At 39.0% G+C, this 20,315-nt stretch overlaps 1 protein-coding gene across 8 annotated transcripts in view; it reads left to right on the top strand.

Annotated features, from left to right (window-relative positions):
- ENOX2 (ecto-NOX disulfide-thiol exchanger 2) overlaps nucleotides 1-20,315 on the top strand; it is a 262,829-nt gene that overhangs the window by 221,277 nt on the left and 21,237 nt on the right. For all 8 annotated transcript variants that reach the window (XM_059909877.1, XM_059909875.1, XM_059909874.1 and 5 more), the window contains 4 exons: nucleotides 191-397; nucleotides 9,218-9,451; nucleotides 11,685-11,897; nucleotides 13,612-13,718. In XM_059909877.1, coding sequence (XP_059765860.1) covers nucleotides 191-397; nucleotides 9,218-9,451; nucleotides 11,685-11,897; nucleotides 13,612-13,718 — 761 coding nt within the window. The remainder of the gene's footprint in view (nucleotides 1-190; nucleotides 398-9,217; nucleotides 9,452-11,684; nucleotides 11,898-13,611; nucleotides 13,719-20,315) is intronic.

The following is a 20,315-nucleotide window of genomic DNA, read 5'->3' as shown; positions in this document are numbered from 1 at the left end:
ATAATTCTGAGGTTCAGGCAACCAATTTGCTATGGAGCAGAGATGAGCATCTTGGAGGCCACATGCTTCTGGGTCTCTTAGGCAGAAGTCTGATGGGAACAGTAGGGCTGTCTCTGGGACATGTTAAGTTTCTAAGAGGTCTGTCCTAAGCAAACATTTTAATTTCAAATGCTTTTGCACTTACACTTAGATCTTCCACCTCCTGCAACCCGAGAACGACCACCAGGATGCAAAACAGTATTTGTGGGCGGCCTGCCTGAAAATGGTACAGAGCAGATCATCGTGGAAGTGTTTGAGCAGTGTGGAGAGATCATTGCTATTCGGAAGAGCAAAAAAAACTTTTGTCACATTCGCTTTGCTGAGGAGTACATGGTGGACAAAGCCCTTTATCTTTCTGGTAGGTGTTTAGTCATGAGGATTGTGCCACCAGGCACAGCACAGAGATTGGGGATCAGTGTATTTGCACCTGTGGCAGCTAAAGTTTGGGCTTAATGGCAACCTCTCTTGCCTTCATAGATGGAAAATGCATGTTACTACCTGATGTATTCCTTTAAAAGTTCTTAAGTAGTTCCCAATTGCCTATGGGATAACACCAAAACTCCTTACTTGTAGTGTTAAAGGCCTTGATTATCTGTTTTACCTCTCAACATTATCTCCCAATCCTTCCTTCACATACCATGTCCTAACCACACTAAACTAATTCTAGTTCCCAGAATGTGCCCATGGTGTTTTATGCCTTTTCCTCTGACTAGAATTACCTTTTCCACCCCCACCCACCATACACACATCTTCATACCCTAAAGCTCCAGCTCAATCATAACCTCTTCTAGAAAGCTTTCCCTGACTTCTCTCCCCACTCTGCCCCAGGCTGGCTTGGGCACCCCTTCCTCAGTGCTTCTGCCATGCCTGGTGCTTCCTCCTAACATGACACCTGTAACACCATATGAGAACTGTCTCTTTCTACCTCTGTCTCCTGCAACAGAGAATGAACTCCTTAGGGGAAAGACTGTGTCTTATGTAACTTTGAATCCCCAGCATCTAGCACATAACCTGGTACAAAAGTAGATGCTCAAAAATAACTATGGAAGTCAGTTAGTTATCAAATATTTATTGACTGATAATCAGAATACTAGGTTGCTGAGGATATGGCAAAGACTGAGGCATACAAAATTCTTGCCATCAGGGATATTACATTCTGAAGATGGCAAAATATGATATATATGTAAACAAATAATATCAGGTACCAATAAATGCTATGAAGAAGATTAAAACAGCTAACATACCTGGGGTTGCTAGGAAAGCAAGTATTCTCTAACATTTGAATTGAGATTTGAACAATATGAAGGGGATTGCCATGCAAACATCTATAGGAGAAGCATTCCAAAATAAGGAAAAACAAGTAGAGACCCTAAGATGAAAATGGACTTGGCATGTTCAAGCAGAGGAGAGAAGGTAAGCATGACTAGAGCACAGTAAATGAGAGAGAGGCAGTGAAGGGAAATGAAGTCTGAGAGGTAAACAGTACCAAATTATGTTGGTCCTTTAATCTATACAGACATACCTTTTTTATCGCACTTTGCCTTATTATGCTTTGCAGATATTGTGTTTTTTACAAATTGAAGATTTGTGGCAACCCTGCATTGAGCAAGTCTATCAAAGCCATTTTCCCAACAGCATTTGGTCACTTCATGGCTCTGTGTCACATTTTGGTAATTCTGGGAAAATTTAACTTTTTCATTATTATTATATTTGTTATGGTGATCTGTAATCTTTGATATTACTATTGTCATTGTTTTGAGGTGCCACAAATTGCACCCATCTAAGATGGTGAACTTAACTGATAAATGTGTGTGTTCTGACTGCTCCACCAACTGGTCGCTCCCCCATCTCTCTCCCTCTCCTTGGGCCTCCCTATTCCCTGAGACACAACAATATTGAAATTAAGTCAATTAATAACCCTACAATGGCCTCTAAGTGTTCAAGTGAAAGGAAAAGTCTCTCACTTTAAATCAAAAGGTAGAAATGATTAAGCTTAGTGAGGAAGGCATGTCTAAAGCTGAGATAGGCCAAAAGCTAGGCTTCTCATGCCAAACAGTTAGCCAACTTGTGAATGCAAATGTAAAGTTCTTGAAGGAAATTGAAAGTGCTAGTTCAGTGAACACACAAATGATAAAAAACTGAAACAGCCTTATTGCTCATATGGAGAAAGTTTTAGTTGTCTGGATAGGAGATCAAACCAGCCACAACATTCCCTTAAGCCAATGCCTAATCAAGAGCAAGGTCCTAACTCTCTTCAGTTCTGTGAAGGCTGAGAGAGGTGAGGAAGCTGCAGAAGAAAAGTTTGAAACCAGTAGATGTTAGTTCATGTGGCTTAAGGAAAGAAGCCATCTCCATAACATAAAAGTGCAAGGTGAAGCAGCAAGTGCTGATGTAGAAGCTACAGCAAGTTATCCAGAAGATCTAGCTAAGATCATTAATGAAGGTGATACACTACACAACAGATTTTCATTGTAGATAAAACAGCCTTCTATTGGAAGAAGATATCATCTGGGACTTTCATAGCTAGAGAGGAGAAGTCAATGCCTGGGTTCAAAGCTTCAAAGGACAGGCACACTCTTTTTAGGAGCTAATACAGCTGGTGACTTTCAGTTGAAGCCAGTGCTCATTTATCATTCTAAAAATCCTAGGGCCCTTAAGAATTATGCTAATTCTGCTCTTCTTATGCTCTATAAATGGAACAACAAAGCCTAGATGACAGCACATCTGTTTAACAACATGGTTCACTGAATATTTTAAGCCCACTACTAAGACTGACTGGTCAGGAAAAAAAGATTCCTTTCAAAATATTACTGCTCATTGACAATGCACTTGGTCACCCAAGAGCTCTGATGGAGGTTAATGTTTTCATGCCCGCTAACACAGCATCCATTCTGTAGCCCATGGATCAAGGAGTCATTTCAACTTTCAAGTCTTATTATTTAAGAAATACATTTTGTAAGGTTATAGCTACCATAGATAGGGATTACTCTGATGGATCTGGAAAAGTCAATTGAAAACCTTCTGAAAATGATTCACCATTCTAGATGCCATTAAGAACATTCGTGATTCATGGGAAGAGGTCAAAATATCAACATTAACAGGAGTTTGGAAGAACATGATTCTAACCCTCATGGATGACTTTGAGGGACTCAAGACTTCAGTGGAGGAAGTAATTGCAGATGTAGTGGAAATAGCAAGAGAACTAGAATTAGAAGTGGAGCCTGAAGATGTGACTGAATTGCTGCAATCTCACGATAAAACTTTAACAGGTGAGGAGTTGCTTCTTAAAGCTGTGCAAAGAAAGTGGTTTCGTGAGATGGAATCTACTCCTGGTAAAGATGCTATGAAGATTGTTGAAATGACAACAGAATATTTAGAATGTTACCCAAACTTAGCTGTTAAAGCAGCAGCAGAGTTTGAGAGGATTGACTCCAATTTTGAAAGAAGTTCTACTGTGGGTAAAATGCTATCAAACAGCACTGCATGCTACTGAGAATTGTTCATGAAAGGAAGAATCAATTGATGCAGTAAACTTCATTGTTGTCTTAAATTTTAAGAAGTTGCCACAGCCACCCCAACCTTCAGCAACCACCACCCTGGTCAGTCAGCAGCCATCAACATCAAGGTGACACCCTCCACCAGCAAAACGATTACAACTCTCCCCCAAACTCCCCCATCCAGAGAATGGATACATGTATAAGTATGGCTGAGTCACTTTGCTGTGCACCTGAAACTATCACAGCATTGTTAATCGGCTATACTCCAATATAAAATAAAAAGTTTAAAAAAAAAAGATTACAACTCACTGAAGGCTCAGATGAAGGTTAGCATTTTTAACAATAAAGTATTTTTAATTAAGGTATTTACATTTTTTAGACGTCATGCTATTGTACACTTCATAGACTACAGTACAGTGTAAACATAACTTCAATATGCACCGGGAAATCAAAAACAATGTGTGACTCACTTTATTGCGATATTCACTTTATTATGGTGGCCTGGAACTGAACCCACAATATCTCCAAGTTATGCCTGTAGTAATAAGTTTATTATTCTGGATACAATGGGAAGCCATTGAAAGATTTTAAGGAGTAGGGTGATGTGATCTGATATACATTTTAGAAATATCACTTCTGGGTAAAGAATGGACTGAAGGGTATGGGCAAGTGTGGTGACTAGTGGTTAGTTAGCTGACCATAGCATTAGTCCAATCCAGAAGTGATAGTGGCTTATATACTATGGTAGTTGGAGTGGAGATAGCAAGAACTACTCTGCATAAAGTCACTTGTTCCTGGTAAAAGTTCAGATTTGGGGAGACTGGGGCAATTGGAATTGGAATGATTTTCTTTGTAAATATTATAAAGTTTCATGGCTGATCCTTTGCTTATTTGAATTGTTATTTTTCTTTATGGGGCAGTGGACAAATAAGATGAAGGCAGAAGACAGAGTAATTGGAAAGGGCATAGAACAATTAACTACTTCCTTCCCTAACTACTAACCCTTCCCTAAGGGTTAACAATTTGGAAGAATTGGGTCCAAGTGCTAGACATTTTACAGAATCTTCCTTCATGTAACAGGCGCTTGTTGGACATCTCCTTTGTGTAAGCTATTGTGCTAAATGTTGTACAGAGTAGAAAATGAGTTAAACCTAGTTCTTCCCTTTAATGAACCCAGGGTTAGTATGCAGTCACACATTCATTTATTAAAGAAACATTGAGCACCTGGCATTGCTCAAGACACTGATAAGACACACTCATTGCTAATAATCATAATGACATTTGAAAGTTATGTGTGCTGTACGAGAAGTATGGTAAAGTGTTATGGAAGTTCAGAGGAGAGAGAGAGAGGGAGGAAGGGAGGACGGGAGGGAGGGAGGGGGGAAGAGAGAGAGATTGAAATTGTCTGGTTCCTGACTGGGGTTATCAAAAAAGGTAGCATTTAGACCAAGTCTTTGACAAAGAGAAAGCATTTGAATGTGGAAAATGGGGCATAGATACAGCATGAGCAAAGGTACAGAGGTGGTTGGTTTTGATGAACATTCAAGGAAACAATAAGTAGTGGTTTGTGTACTTAGTAGACATGAAAGGAGGAGGGAAAACATCCATCGTTAGCACACTTTGAAAGGCTTAACAGTTGGGTCTTTACTCCTCAGATAATAGGGAATTGTTGAAGAAATTCTTTTTTTTTTAAATTATTAATTAATTAATTTTTTAAAAAAATTTTTGGCTGTGTTGGGTCTTCGTTTCTGTACGAGGGCTTTCTCTAGTTGCGGCAAGCGGGGGCCACTCTTCATCGCGGTGCGCGGGCCTCTCACTATCGCGGCCTCTCTTGTTGCGGAGCACAGGCTCCAGACGCGCAGGCTCAGTAGTTGTGGCTCACGGGCCTAGTTGCTCCGTGGCATGTGGGATCTTCCCAGACCAGGGCTCGAACCCATGTCCCCTGCATTAGCAGGCAGATTCTCAACCACTGCGCCACCAGGGAAGCCCTGAAGAAATTCTTGAACAAGGAAGAACATTGTTTCTGAAAGATTAATGTGACCACTGTGTATAAAAATGGGTAAGAGGAGAGGAGGTCAGTTAGATACCTGTTGCAATAGGCCAAAGAAAAGGTAATGAGCATTGGAAAAATTAGGCTGGTAACATGGGAGAGGAGAAGAGGAGGCAGATGTAGAATGCTCTTTTTACATTTGCTAAGTGCTGTAAAATTCATCTACTGAAGATTTAACAGCCCTTAGCAATGATAACAGAGCATTCCACAATAGACTATTTAAAAAAAAAACTTAAAGGTCTTGAAAAGCCCTGAACAGTTGTACATAAAAGACGACATGCTGCTCAGGAGGTATCCATCTAAATGTCATTGAAATCAGCTCTCCGGTAACAGCCACCTGGAAACATTCTCACGGCTGCCAAAGGAAAGGAGATTGCAATCAGTGATGTGAAAACAACTAATTTTTCCCTTTAAATTTGAACCTGCTCCCTGAAAGTTTACATGTGCTAGAAAACTCCTGAATTGGATGGCTGTTCTCCCATTTTGTAAGAGAAAGAGGTTAAAACAAACAAACAAAAATCCCTTAGAAAGGGGCTAGAAATGTAGACATAATTGTTTTTTCTATTGGAGTTTGAGCACCTTTGGGAGCCGGCATTGTACACAGCGCACCACCTCGAAGCATCACAGTATCTTGTGTATGTTTCTGCAAAAGTTTCATTTCCTCCTCTCATTTGATCTTCTCCACAATCCTGGGAGAATAGTCAAGGTAATCATTAATAGCCCCATTTTTCTGATGGCTCAGATAATTAAATAAGATGAATGGGTGTGAAAGTACATTGTAAACTTTAAAGGGCCCTAGCAAAGTTTACTTATGAAATGTATTTATTCTTCCTCTCTCTAAAAAGAATATTTTAGTGTGACTGGGAATTATTCTTTATAACAGCTTTATTTAGGTATAATTGACATACAATGAACTTCACATATTTCAAAAATACAGTTTGATATTATTGACACATACATACAGCTGTGAAACCATCATCATAGTCAAAATAATGAGTATGTACACCTCTCCCAAAAGTTTCCTTCATGCCTCTTTTGTAATCCCTTCTTCCTAACCCTCCCCAGTTCTCTCCCCAGGCAACCACTGATCTATTTTCTGTCAGATTAGTGTGCGTTTTCCAGATTTTCATATAAATGAAATCATATGTTTTGTATGCTCTTCCTTCCTTTGTATAGATCCAGATTTCCATTTGGTATCATTTTCCCTGTGATTGAATTTCCTTTAACATTTTTGGTAGTGCAAGTCTGCTCCTGATAAATTCTTTCAGCATTTGTATGTATCAAAAATTTATTCCACTTTTTTTAAAAGGTATGTTCTCTGGGTATAGGATTCTAGGTTGACAGTTTTTTTCGCTCTCTCTCAGATGTTGCTCCACTATCTTCTTACTTGCATTGTTTTCAACAAGAAATATGATGTTATCCTTATCTTTTTGTTTCTCTGTACATAAAATGTGTCTTTTGTCTATGGCAGCTTTTAAGATATTCTCTTTATTGCTGGTGTTTAGAAATTTGATTTTGATGTGCCTTGGTATAATTTTCTTCATGGTTTTCCACTTGGGGTTCATTGAAATTCTTAGATCTGAGTTTTCATCAAATATGGACATTTTTCCTTCCTGATTTCTTCAAATATTTGTTCTATTCCCTCCCTTGTCTCCAATCATGGCTCCAATTAGGCATATATTGGACCCCTTGAAGTTGTCCTAGAGCTCACCAGTACTCTGTTCATTTTTTTAAGTCTTTTTTAATCTCTGTATTTCATTTTGAATAGTTTCTATTGCTATGTCTTCAAGTTCATTAATCTTTTCTTCTGCGATGTCTAATTTGTCATTGGTCCTGTCCAGTGATTTTTTTCAACTCAGACATTGTAGTTTAAATCTATAAAAGTTTGATTTTGGTTCTTTTTTTATGTCTTTTGTGTTTCTACTTAATATGTTCTATCTTTTCTCTAGCTTCTTAAGCATATGAAATCCAACTATAATAGTTTTTATGTCCTTATCTATTAATTATATTATCTGCATCACTTCTGGCTCTGCTTCGTTGACTGATTTTTATCTTTATTATGATTTTCCTGCTTCTTTGCATATTGGGTAATTTTTTATTGGACACCAGACATTGTGAATTTTACCAGGTGACAAATATTTTTCATTCCTGTAGGTATTCTTGACCTTTGTTCTGGGATGCAGTTAAGTAACTTGAAAATTTTTTTATCTTTTTAGGTCTTGTTTTTAAGTTTTGTTCAGCAGAACCAGAGCAGGGTTTAGTCTAGGGCTAATTTTTCCTCACTAAGGCAAAACTCTTTTGATTACTCTATCCAATGCTCTCTGAATTATTAGATTTTCTCCTCTGGCTGGTGTGAAAAGGAAATAGTCCTAGCCCTGTATGAGCTCCAGGGATTATTACCTCTAATGCTCAGGTAATTCACACATATATAGACATCAATACTCAGCTACATAATAGTGGAGGACCCTCTGCAGAGCTCTGAAGTTCTTTCTCTGTGTAGCTTTCTTCTTTCCAGTACTCTGCCATGCAAACTGTCTGCCATAGTCTCCCTGGATTCCCAGTTCAATCTCCTCAACTCAGGGAGATCACCATACTTTGCCTGAGTTCCCCTCCCTCTGCTGAGGCCTGGAAACTCTCTCCAGGCAATAAGCTGGGGAAATCTTAGGGATCACTTCATTTGGTTCTTGTCTCTTAGTGATCTCTGTCTTCATTGCCTAATGTCCAATGTCTTAAAAACTATTGCTTCATACATTTTGTCCATATTTTTAGTTGTTTAAGGCAGGAGTTACCCTGCAAGCTTGTGCTGAGAATGAAATGAGATAAATGTGTGTGGAAGCAGCTAGCTCAGCTTCTGAAACTTAAAAGGTTAATAAAAACTTAATAATTTTTTTTGATTTTTTTGTTGAGAGATTTAACTTGGGTGCTATAACTGACACCAAAAGTGGAGGTGTGGACTTGAATCCTGGTTTTCTGAATCCTAGTCCTATACCAGTATACTCTAAGCACACTACCTCTTTTTTTAAGGATCCCAAATTATATGTCACCTGGATCACATACCACTCCCCATTATATCTATTCCACCCCCCCAAAATGGTTCCGAGTCACCAGATACATCTAGGAAGCAATTTGGGGGGTTGAAATGTCGAGCTGATTTAAATTTATCAAAATTTTATTGATTTTATTTAAATTTTATCAAAATTTTATCAACATTTAAATTTTATCAAAATTCTGAGTGGCGGGATGACTGACACTCTTGAAGTTATCCAAAGACACCACAATTTGAGGCCACCTTTTGCATTCTTCCTAGCCCATGGTGCCACATAAAGCTTATTCCTGATACAGTTACCCACAGAGCCTCCCTCTGTCACAGGTAAGGTGGCAGATGGAGAAATGGAACTCCTATGAATAAGACTGACCCAACCATGGAATAATAAACTATTATCAGAGATAGAGACTATAATCCAAGTCTTTAATGTTCTCCTTGCTAGTAGTGGGGAGAGAATTTGGGGTTATGTGGTCACTGGAAACTGCTGTGACTGCATCTGAAGTACCGAACTTGAAAAGCTACTTACAGCGGCTCACTCACTGGGCTGTTCTTGTTCTCTCCTCTCTCTCCCTCTTGTGCACTTAGGTTACCGCATTCGCCTGGGCTCTAGCACTGACAAAAAGGACACAGGTAGGCTTCATGTTGATTTTGCACAGGCTCGAGATGACCTGTATGAGTGGGAATGCAAACAGCGTATGCTTGCAAGAGAGGAACGCCACCGTAGAAGGATGGAAGAAGAAAGGTTGCGCCCACCATCCCCACCTCCAGTGGTCCACTATTCAGATCATGAATGCAGCATTGTTGCTGAAAAACTAAAAGGTATACAAAACATTCGAGCTTTGTGATTAAAAGAACTCTTTTCTTTGGAGAAATGTAATAAATATATTTGTATTGTTGACAGTTATCCTTGAATTTCCCACTGAGGGATTCTAAGCATTTCTTGTGTTGAAGCCTTGCAGTTAGAAAGGTGTACCTAGTAATTCAAGAGCCAAAACATTTGTCCCTCCCACCTGTGTCTGTGATCCTTCACTGTCTCAAGTTACTTTTTCTGTCCATACATCAGGTGACTAGAAAGAAACAATTTTTTCCCACTTTTCCACATCAGAGAATTTTAGCTGTGATCCATGACTTGGGACCTGTAAGCACCTCCACCCCCTTTCATTGTGGATAGCAAGTTAGTTTTGAATTCTAAGTCAGAATAAATCAGAATAGAACTTGATGTGACCTCAGAAAACTCTGATAAAATTCCATTTTATAGATGAGAAAATGGAGGGCCAGAGAGTAGCTACAGTATACATTCTTCTTAGATTACTCAAAGACTTAGCTACTACAACTAAAAGAGGACTCCTTTAATCACACATTTATTTCACACAGTAACTACAGAGACTTCCAGACATTGCTAAATCAGACTGCTTTCCCTATAGTTTTGATTCCTGTTCCCCTTGCTTGACTCTCAGAGCCATTTTGCTAATTTAACCTTAATTGCCTTGCCTGGTCTCCTGTGTTAGTAGCTCAAATCCAGTTTTTTCATTCTATGAGTATGGTTGATTTTATTGGATGAGTGCTGGTGTCCCATTGATCTTATTGGTGACACCAACCCAGCTCTAACAGTATGAATTTTCCTTGCTTCTTGTGCTCTAGGCTCAGCAAGATGCTGCTAATTCCCCTTTGCAAATAGGTCTCATTCACCAAACTTGTTTGCACCTTATAGCCTAAGGGTTTCACACGTTAAAGAAATCCTTTGTTTGGATTGATTTGTCTTCCTGTAAGAGAAAAGCAGAAAACATAGAGTCCAGAGTAGAGACACAGAAATAATGGTACACTTTGAAAAGCTGGAAAGGCTGAAAGCATTGGTAAGATGCCAGGTCCAAGACTTAACTGTTCACATAAGGCCAAACAGCTCAGTTTGAATTTTTATTAAAAAATGAATTTGCTGGTTGTGTGGACCTCAAGCAAAAAGCAAGCATCAATGAATCAACTATACATCAATAATTTTTTAAAAACTGAGCATCAACATAAAGACTGTATGTAAGTAATGAAATGAAAACTGCTATAACGGTGAGGCTGACCTCTCATTACACATCTGCACTTAAAAAGGCAAGTGGTAAGAAGTTCACATTACAGTGAGAGATGGTTCCACTGGACATAAGGGTTCCTGGCTAGAGAGGGATGTGGAGTCCTACAGTGGGCATTCAATGGGATGCTAATGGACTCTCCCTCTCAGGAGTCTTGAACAGCAGAATATGTAAGTGGCTATCTCAGAAAGCTGAACCAGAGGCTTTGGAAGCTGAACCAGAGACTACTATTTTCACATCAGAGAGTAACTCCTAACTAGCTGTAGAAATCTACTTGGAGGGTTCCTCAGGCAAGAGAAACAGGATGTGGCGAAATGTAGAAATAGAATGAATTACATCAAAATAGATTGTGACTGGGACTGAGTGGAAGGTCTGGGGCTGGATTGGATGCAGGAGTGATGTTACAAAAAGTCAAAGATGTAAGTGTTTATACCTAAAGAATTGCCATTTAACTCTTTCTTAAGGCTCCTTCCAAAGGTTTAATTCCATGGATCCAGGATAAAGTTACTGTCAAATGCAAGTTAAACTCAAGACTCAAGTTTACTTGTGCTTTTTAGAAAATAAGATTGTAGAATTCTGAAGTTCTCTCACCGCTAATTTATATATTACACACATGCACAGGCACACACACACACACACACACACACACACACACAGAGGTTAAGAAATTTGCAATATGTGAAAGCTATGTCAGTAAAGAAAACTTTGTTTAGGAAAAGAAGAAATACTCTTGTTCTGAAAATCCTTCGTAGACTACAACTAATCTGACTACTTTTGGAATCTTTCATTCTTTCAGTCTCTGCCCACCTGCTGCCTGTGTGTCACACGTGTGCATGCATGGTTCCTCACCCTCTGCAATTAATTCATTTCACAACCTTTGCCAAAAAGCCATGGTGGCCTCCTTGCCAGCATGTTGGGAAAATAGATGGAGATTTGGTTACTTTTGATGACTCTAAAAATAAATTCTCTTTTTTCAGATGATTCCAAATTCTCAGAAGCCGTGCAGACCTTGCTCACCTGGATTGAGCGAGGAGAGGTGAACCGTCGCAGCGCCAACAACTTCTACTCCATGATCCAGTCGGCCAACAGCCACGTCCGCCGCCTGGTGAATGAGAAAGCTGCCCATGAGAAAGACATGGAAGAAGCAAAGGAGAAGTTTAAGCAGGCCCTTTCTGGAATTCTCATTCAATGTGAGTGGAAGTCATAGTTCTGCCAGAAGGGTGAGAGGGCACTTCACTTAGTCATCACTCTCTCTACACAGGAGCCAGGGCTCCAGAGCCATCCTGTGTCAAGAAGGAACGCCCTCTTCATCACTGCCTTGTGCTCTCCTTATATTGCCAAATGACCGAGCTCCGGTTTCATGGGAATCATGTGCGCACCTCCTATGTTCATTTTCTGTGGTATATCTACTTCAGCTCCTTAGAAACACTGACACTTAGACCACAATCCTGTGATTTTACTTTCGCTTGTTCTCAAAGTAAGTTACAAGCAGCCTCAGGCTCCAGTGGAAAATTCGGTATTTCACTGCTGAAGTTAGAATGTAGCATCAGGGTTTGTAAGCTTCTTTGCTTCAGATTTGCATCATTATGCTTTTCAGGTATTCCATTTTAGGGATAAACGTAATTATATTTCCCAAGGTAATTGAATACAAGCCAAATTTGCTACTTCTACCTTTTGTTTTTAGTTTCCTTTCTTCAACATTTCCTTTACTGGATGTCAGTAGACACTGAGAGGGAATGGGAAGCCACTGAAATAGCCATTTTCAAAAATTAGTACCACTCCAAACCTATCCAAGGTCTCTTAAATGAGCAGAAAAATTCTCAATGTTTTTAGTTCACCGTATTATAAAACTATGAACTCTTATCTTTTGAGTAAGAAACTGTATTCACGTTAGGAACAAAGGTACAGTTTTATGACTTTGCTTTTAAACAGTTATGGCCCACTCTTCTCATACTTGACTGATACATAAATGGGATTAAGGAGGAGTTGTTTCATTTTCCATTTCTATTTTGAAAGTATCTATGGGCATGGAATCCAGGAGGAGAAAGCATATGTTTTTAGGGCTTCAGAATAAATAGAAAAAGAGAGCAGCAAGCATCATGGGAATATAAATCCTTAAATCATTAGTAGACAGGGTACAAACAGGGCTGTAAAGAAAGAAATAACACCTCTGAATTTTCTTACTGTGAACACCTAGCCAGGCAGAGGATCTTGTCCTTTTTTTCTTTTCCCAGAAAAAAGTCATTACTAAGTTTTCCTTCTCTTGAACTGATTGCGATAAAGCCCCCGAATATTTGTACACATTTCCTCATTTGACATTTTAAGCGACCCTGAAAAAATACTCCCTAGGACTGTGCTTACACACTATTCTTCCATAAAACTTGTGTTTCTCCAGTCAACAAGCCTATCTAGGTAGACTTAAAATAGATCCTATCCATTTTAGGTTTTGACTTGTTGCTTCTGGTTAAACATACCTCAGGATAATAAAAAGATGGATTCCATTGAAATGAAGCATCCAGGCTCATTCTAAAAGGCTAGTTTAAGAAGCCAGTGGTCAAAAGGAGCTGGTACAGTTCACCACTTGCTGTCCTGTTGTTCAGGGTCAATAGTGCTAAATCACATTCACCATGACTCTTGCCTCTCCTGCCTGAATGAATACAGACTACCTGTATTAAAAAACTTTAGTCACCATTTTACCCTAAACCTTCTAGAATTCATTTTTTCTTTCTGTATATTGATATCTTTGCCTTTGCGTCCCCTTTAAACTCATGGTACGCCAACACACAGCTCTAGTCCAGTAGTGTCATAGGAGACACACTAAGCCTGATGCTTCTCTTATTTCTTTTCTCCTCTCTTTTGCCATCCCTGGATGATGCTGATTCAACTGTTGATCTGATGCTGCAGTTGAGCAGATAGTAGCTGTGTACCATTCCGCCTCCAAACAAAAGGCTTGGGACCACTTCACAAAAGCCCAGCGTAAAAACATCAGCGTTTGGTGTAAACAAGCTGAGGTTAGTAACTTTTTACTCTGGTAGCCCCTCAGGGGGACAGTTTCTTTCTTTAACAAGTTATTGATTTGGAGTTTAGCTAGAATTAAATAGTGCCAAGCTCCCATGGCCACAACAAGGCCCTAATGAAACACTGAGACATGTTCTATAGCCTGTCATTGTGTCCAGACCACCTGCTGCCAAAAGGGTAATAAATGTGCACATGTTGTCTTGAATGCACTCTGCTGGGTGGAAACCTTAGTAGTGAAAATGTAGCTGCGATAATTAATAAGTTTACTTCCCTAAGCTAGCTAGTCTTGGTTACAACAATAATTACTGACCTGTGCATCTAGTGTTAGTAATATTAGGGCTGTCTTACATTTATTAGAGCATCTTGACAGTTGAGGCTGAAAGCTGCCTGGTGTTACATTGGAGCACTGAAATTTCTGAGCTTCTTTTATCAAACCCGCTCAGCCACCTTTATAGGTGGCAGCTTTAAAGGTAACAGAGGACTCTGATTTCAAATTAAGGTTGACGCACACCTCTCTGCTTGTGCTCAAGTGACACTTTTAGCGTAACACTAGCATAACACTAGAACATATCTGATGTGATTAGGTTGCGATTCTAAATCTGAGATTAAAAACCAAGCTGGGAGGTTTGTTTGCACCGATGTGCCTTTGGAATGGTGTTACATAGGCCTCAAGTTCTTCTGTTCCTATGTGTAGCTTCCTTACCCAGCCAGCCCTGACACTTTCCATCTATGTATGCAGCAACTCTTTCAACTTCGTTTCTGAGTCCTCTTTGCCAGTCTAGTAGCAGTCCCATTATATCTATCAATGCAGGTTGTCATATTCCTTAATAGTTAAATAGCACTTGTATGGAACTTACATATTATAAGGCACTTTCACATTGGTTAGCTCACCTACGTGAGCCCCTCAATAGATGTGGTGTAGTGGAAAGAACCTTGGACTTGGAGTTGACATGAATCCAAATCTCAGCTCTGACACGTTATAGCTGCGTGACTTTGAGCAAGTTAGTCAGCCTTTCTCAGTCCTTATTTCTTCACCTGGATTAAATGAGATAAGAGATATGTAGACAGTATGAAAATATAAATGCTATATAAATGAGAAATAGTATTATTTCAATTTATCATTAACAACTCCATAAGGAATAATAAGTAAGTAGAGTGTCCATGTTTTACATGTGAGGAAACTGAGACATAGAAATGTTAAGCGATGTACACACAATTACACAGCTAGTAAGTGGTCAATTCAGGCCTAGAAATTCTTCTTCTTCACTCTGTGCTCTGGTATAAACTGCCTTGTGGTCTTGAGTCAGTCATTTAATCTTTGTGAACCTCAGTTACCTAATCTATAAAATGAAGATAATAATCTATTCCTCTGTCTTTCATGAGAATACATGACATAGTTTGCATGGCAACAATTTGAGAGCCGTGAAGAGAGATTAGAGGAAGATAAGCCCACCTCTGCTCATAAACCAACAGTCTCTGAGCCATCAGTTATGGCTCGGCAAAGGGATCTATGAGTCACTAGGGAGAAATCCTTGAAGACATCAGCCCAATGGAGGGTAGGGTCATAAGAAGCCAGTAAAGTTTTTAATTGTTAAAAAAAAATAATTAGTATCAAAAAAGGAACCGATTATCTTACTGTAGCACAAAATGATTTTAGAATGCTAGGGCTACCTCATGTCGTTGAGCCCAACGAACAAAATTCAACATTTCAATTCAGACGTTTACTGAACAGATTCTCCGTCTCAGGTATCATGACAGGCAATGCAGTATGAGATGGTCTTTGCCCTCAGGGAGCTAAAAAGGTAACAAAAGTGATCAAGGGGAGGGTTGGAGTTTAGCACTTAAATTTATTTATTTGTTTTTAAAATTTTTATTGGGGAATAGTTGATTTACAATGTTGTGATAGTTTCAGGTGTACAGCAAAGTGAATCTGCTATACATATACATATATCCACTCTTTTTTTTTTAGATTCTTTTCCCATATAGGCCATTACAGAGTACTGAGTAGAGTTCCCTGTGCTATACAGTAGGTCCTTATTAGTTATCTATTTTACATATAGTAGTGTGTATGTGTCAATCCCAATCTTTCAGTTTATCCCTCCCCCTCCTTTAACCCCCTGGTAACCATAAGTTTATTTTCTACATCTGTAACTCTATTTCTGTTTTGTAGATAAGTTCATTTTTTTTAGATTCCACATATAAGCAGTATCATATGATATTTGCCTTTCTCTGTCTGACTTACTTCACTCAGTACGACAATCTCTATGTCCATCCATGTTGCTGCAAATGAGATTATTTCATTCTTTTTTATGGCTGAGTGATATTCCATTGTATATATGTACCATATCTTCTTTATCCATTCATCTGTCGATGGACACTTAGATTGCTTCCATGTCCTGGCTACTGTAAATAGTGCTGCAATGAACATTGTAGTGCATGGATGGCTATTTTTGAATTATGGTTTTCTCAGGGTATATGCCCAGTAGTGGGATTGCTGGGTCATATGGTAGTTCTATTTTTAGTTTTTTAAGGAACCTCCATACTGCTCTCCACAGTGCCTGTACCAGTTTACATTCCCACCAACAGCGTAAGAGGGTTCCCTTTTCTCCACACCCTCTCCAGCATTGATTGTTTGTAGATTTTGTGATGATGGCCATTCTGACTGGTGTGAGGTGATACCTCATTGTAGTTTTTGATTTCTCTAAAAATTAGTGATATTGAGCATCTTTTCACATAGCACCTAAATTTAAAATATCCAAAATCCTTAATTTAGTTTGAATAATTCAGAAAAATAAAAGTTGAGAGAAAAATGCTCAGTATGTCTTCCAATTGTAGAAAAGCAGTATTAGTCTCTACCTTCCCTTCAACGCACACATGTATCCATTTTAGGGGGTGGAAGAGGCTGTTTGAAGTGCCCCACCCATTACAGAAAGCCCTGCTGATACAGTATTTCCTTTTTCATGGGAGGAGTGGAGCCTCTGGTTGGAGAACTGACTTGTCTAGGCCACAACCCTTTTGTAAACGAATTTGCAATAAAATAGTCTCCATTAATATTATTCATCAAGGCTCTCTGTAGTTATAGCAAGCCTACCTATCTGGTGGGTATATGCTTGAGTTTAATTACTTCCTCAGTAAAGATAGCTATGCCAGTAAGCTGGACATTTCTCTGGGGCTGTGGAGAGCTGAGAGCTGTACACCCTATCACCTAATATTGTAGCAGAGCTTCCTTGGCACAGTGATGAGGATAAAGCACACGGCCAGCATGACTTACTACATGTTTTGTGATATGCCTTGTAGACTTTGTAGGAACCCAGAAAAATGCTTCCTGCCTGTTGGATTGGACTAAATTAAGGTCTACCCTGAATACCTCAATCTTTATAAGTAAAACTACTGACAGTGGAACATAGCTCATGACCTTTCTCTGCCATTGCATTCCCTAAACCTAAAAGATTTCTTCTACTCTATATTGGCACCTCTTTAAATCATGGTTTTAAATTTTTTTTAACCTCTGCGTACTTTCACTTGATGACAGGCAACTCTGAGGACTAAAAGGAGGTATCCTGTAGAAAGTGACAAAACTGTCCTCTTAAATTGGGACTGCCTCTTAGCACCCCACTGAGAATCAGAGCATCTCAGTGACCTAATCAACTAAACTGACTTTTTCTTGACCTAGGCATCAAAGCTACAACTCCTAAGTTAGGGGTTTCATCAAGGTAGAAGGGTCTGACATTGAACCTTTTCTACCAGTTGCCTCGGGGAATAAGCCAGCTGGTGACCTCCTCGCATCACAAAGTACCTGTTATTTGTCTCATTGTCATCCTGCTTCCAGCAGCAGACACTGTCTCACTCTGGTGAGAGAGAAGTTATGAAGAAGAAAAAGTCCCCACCTTCAGGGAGCTAAGGCACTCACTCTGGTAGCATCTGCCAAGCAGACTAGTTTGATAATGGGTCTTTTTCATTGGTTTACTTTCCTGATTTACATGTGTGTGAGGCTCCTGCTGATACAATTTGAAAGGGTAATAAAAATAAGAGAAGGCTGAAGTCCCTCCCCTTACTAAAAGTTAGCATCTACAGTGACTTTACTGACAGTGCTGTGTGTTGTGGGAACTCTTTTTCTATAGAATCATTCAAAACCTGTGTGTTTCTCTTACTGAGATCCTGGCCTAGATTACAAGTTAAACTTTGGATGGTATATAAGAAGCTAGAGCCATAGCAGTAGGCACCAAGAAACTCCCTTGCATTCTCCCTAATGTGAGATTTTTATACCATTGGAGCAGAAGAAAGGGTACATGGTGATTACGTACTAGCATTCTCGTGAAATGAAATACTGTGATTGCTAAAATAACTTTCTAGATTTCCAGGCCTATCATTCCAAACCCCGAAGAACTGGTTGCAGATAGATGTTCAAGTTATCTGCATACCCTCGTTTTAGGACCCATTTGCACTAACACTAGCTATTGGCTTTCAGCCATCAAACCCCATGCTAACAAAATTTGGATCAACCTAATTTGTATTTACATTATGTAGCATACAATAGACATTGATTAAGAGCCTGTGTTTGTGCTTTGCTTCATTGGCTTGAATGATATCTCAGAATCAAATTTCTATGTAAGTGTAGGAGCTATCTCCCTATCCTCTGCTCCTTTCCATTCCTTCATCTGGCCCATTCCCCACCGAGTATCCTGTTAATTTTCAAAGTGTGGGTAAGTACAATTTTGTTACACAATTCATAAGGAACTTTGCTTTTATTATAGTCATGTTTCTATCATAAAACATGAGTAAGATGAATTTAAGTCAACATAAATTTTTTGGAAACTATATAGTTAGATAATTAACGTTCAATAATTTATGATTTGCCTACTTTATGATAAGTCAAAAATGTCAGCTGGTACAAAGATGATTCTTTTCAGCATTTTCCTCTGTCTAGGGTTTCAGTTTCATTCTATGTTGAAAGTGCTTTGTCCTCCATTGTGGAGCAATATGTGAATTTCTAAGCTTCGCAAAAAGTTACCACTAGAATAGACTTAAAGGCATTATAATGCATTTTGAGAAGTCACTAACAGTTCACTGTTTAGATTAAATATCACAGGTCTACCATGGGCAACAGTGTGGTATAAAAACTTTAGGAGGGCTATCTTACCTTTTTTGATGTACTCTATCAGTGACATGACCCAGTCAATTTCAGGTAGAGAATTACAAATGAAAATTTCTGGAAAATGTTTTTCCATGTTATTGCCACTCTTTTGGCTTCAGCACTGGATCCAACTATCAGGATGGGAAAAGGGGCAGATCTGGGAGGCAGCTATTTCTCTTGCTGCCTGCACTTCAGTGGCTCAAAGTCCTCCTGTTGCCTGCTCCTGTGTCCAAGCTAGGTAGAATGCCTTCCTTAGGTAAATGCCACCTTTTAGCCCTTCACTCTGAAGGTATTTGTTAGGATTTGATTCCAAAAGTAGAGCTTTTTTGATCCACCAGAGAATATAGAAAATAGGCATCTTAGATATCAAGTGCTTTACTTTTCAAAGAATTAAAATCTCACTCGCTTTACTTAGAGGTAGTGTCATTTACTGAGTGCTCACCTTAAGTTTATTGCAGTATAGTATCCTATAGCCTCTATTGTTCTCTCTGCCTTATCTCCATTCATGTGACTTAGTATCGATATTTACAGAAAAAGTAATGGTATGGACCTTAGTTTCTTTGTAGCTAAGAAGGATTGTCTAGTTAGAGGGCTCTAGGCTCTGCCACTTTGCCTGCCTGACTGAATAACTTAGAGCAAGCTTCTCCTTAGTTTTTCTTACCCTCATTTTATTATCAGCTAAAAGAACTGGTAACTCTTGTTTCTAAAGTATTTTGAGGCATTGAGGTAAAATTTGCCCATAGGTCCGTTATTTTTCTAGGGATTTTTTGAAGATGTGAAAGATCTCTAGATAAGCTGTATTACTTAGTTACTGAACATTTTATACTTCTAAGAAGAGATTATGCTTCCTTGCCCAGCTGGAAGCAGAAAAGATGCTTTGCAGATGCTGAGCAGCTACAGGGCGTGTCTTAGCTATCAGTTAGATCTTCTGGCCCTGGGACATTTCCCTAGAAGGAACACAATTTACTCTTCTGAGAAACACAATAACTTTCCCAGAGTTAGACAACATGTTTGTGAATTGAGAGTTGGTCTCTGCTTATACCCTCTGACAGTCTACAATTTTGTTAGGCAACTAGGAGAGCCACGACTTTTCCTGATGAAGTAAGTTGTACAATATTTGAATTTGCCAGTGTCAAACCTCATTATGATCACATTTCCAGTAACAGCTCTTTGATAACTGAAATCCAGACTCCTGAGAAAGAATGAATTCTTAGAAATGGCAATTCCTTTATTGTTCTCTGTGCAATGAGTTTGAATAAGACATAGCAAACGTCTCTCTTGACACAGTCCTTTAAAGTTCATTTTTCTCAAACAAGTCATTATTTTCTATTTTAAGTAATGCCTCTGCAGCACATTGAGGGATCCTATGGTAGTATTTCTATTTTCTATTTCTTCTATTTTTCCTTTACTTCTTAACTCTCAGTGATAACACTGAATAGCTCACTTTTTAATAGGT

The sequence above is a fragment of the Balaenoptera ricei genome, chromosome X, assembly GCF_028023285.1.
Source record: "Balaenoptera ricei isolate mBalRic1 chromosome X, mBalRic1.hap2, whole genome shotgun sequence".
Lineage (NCBI taxonomy): Eukaryota > Metazoa > Chordata > Mammalia > Artiodactyla > Balaenopteridae > Balaenoptera > Balaenoptera ricei.
The sequence above is the reverse complement of the archived record's forward strand: the minus strand, read 5'-3'. Positions and strand labels throughout refer to the sequence as shown.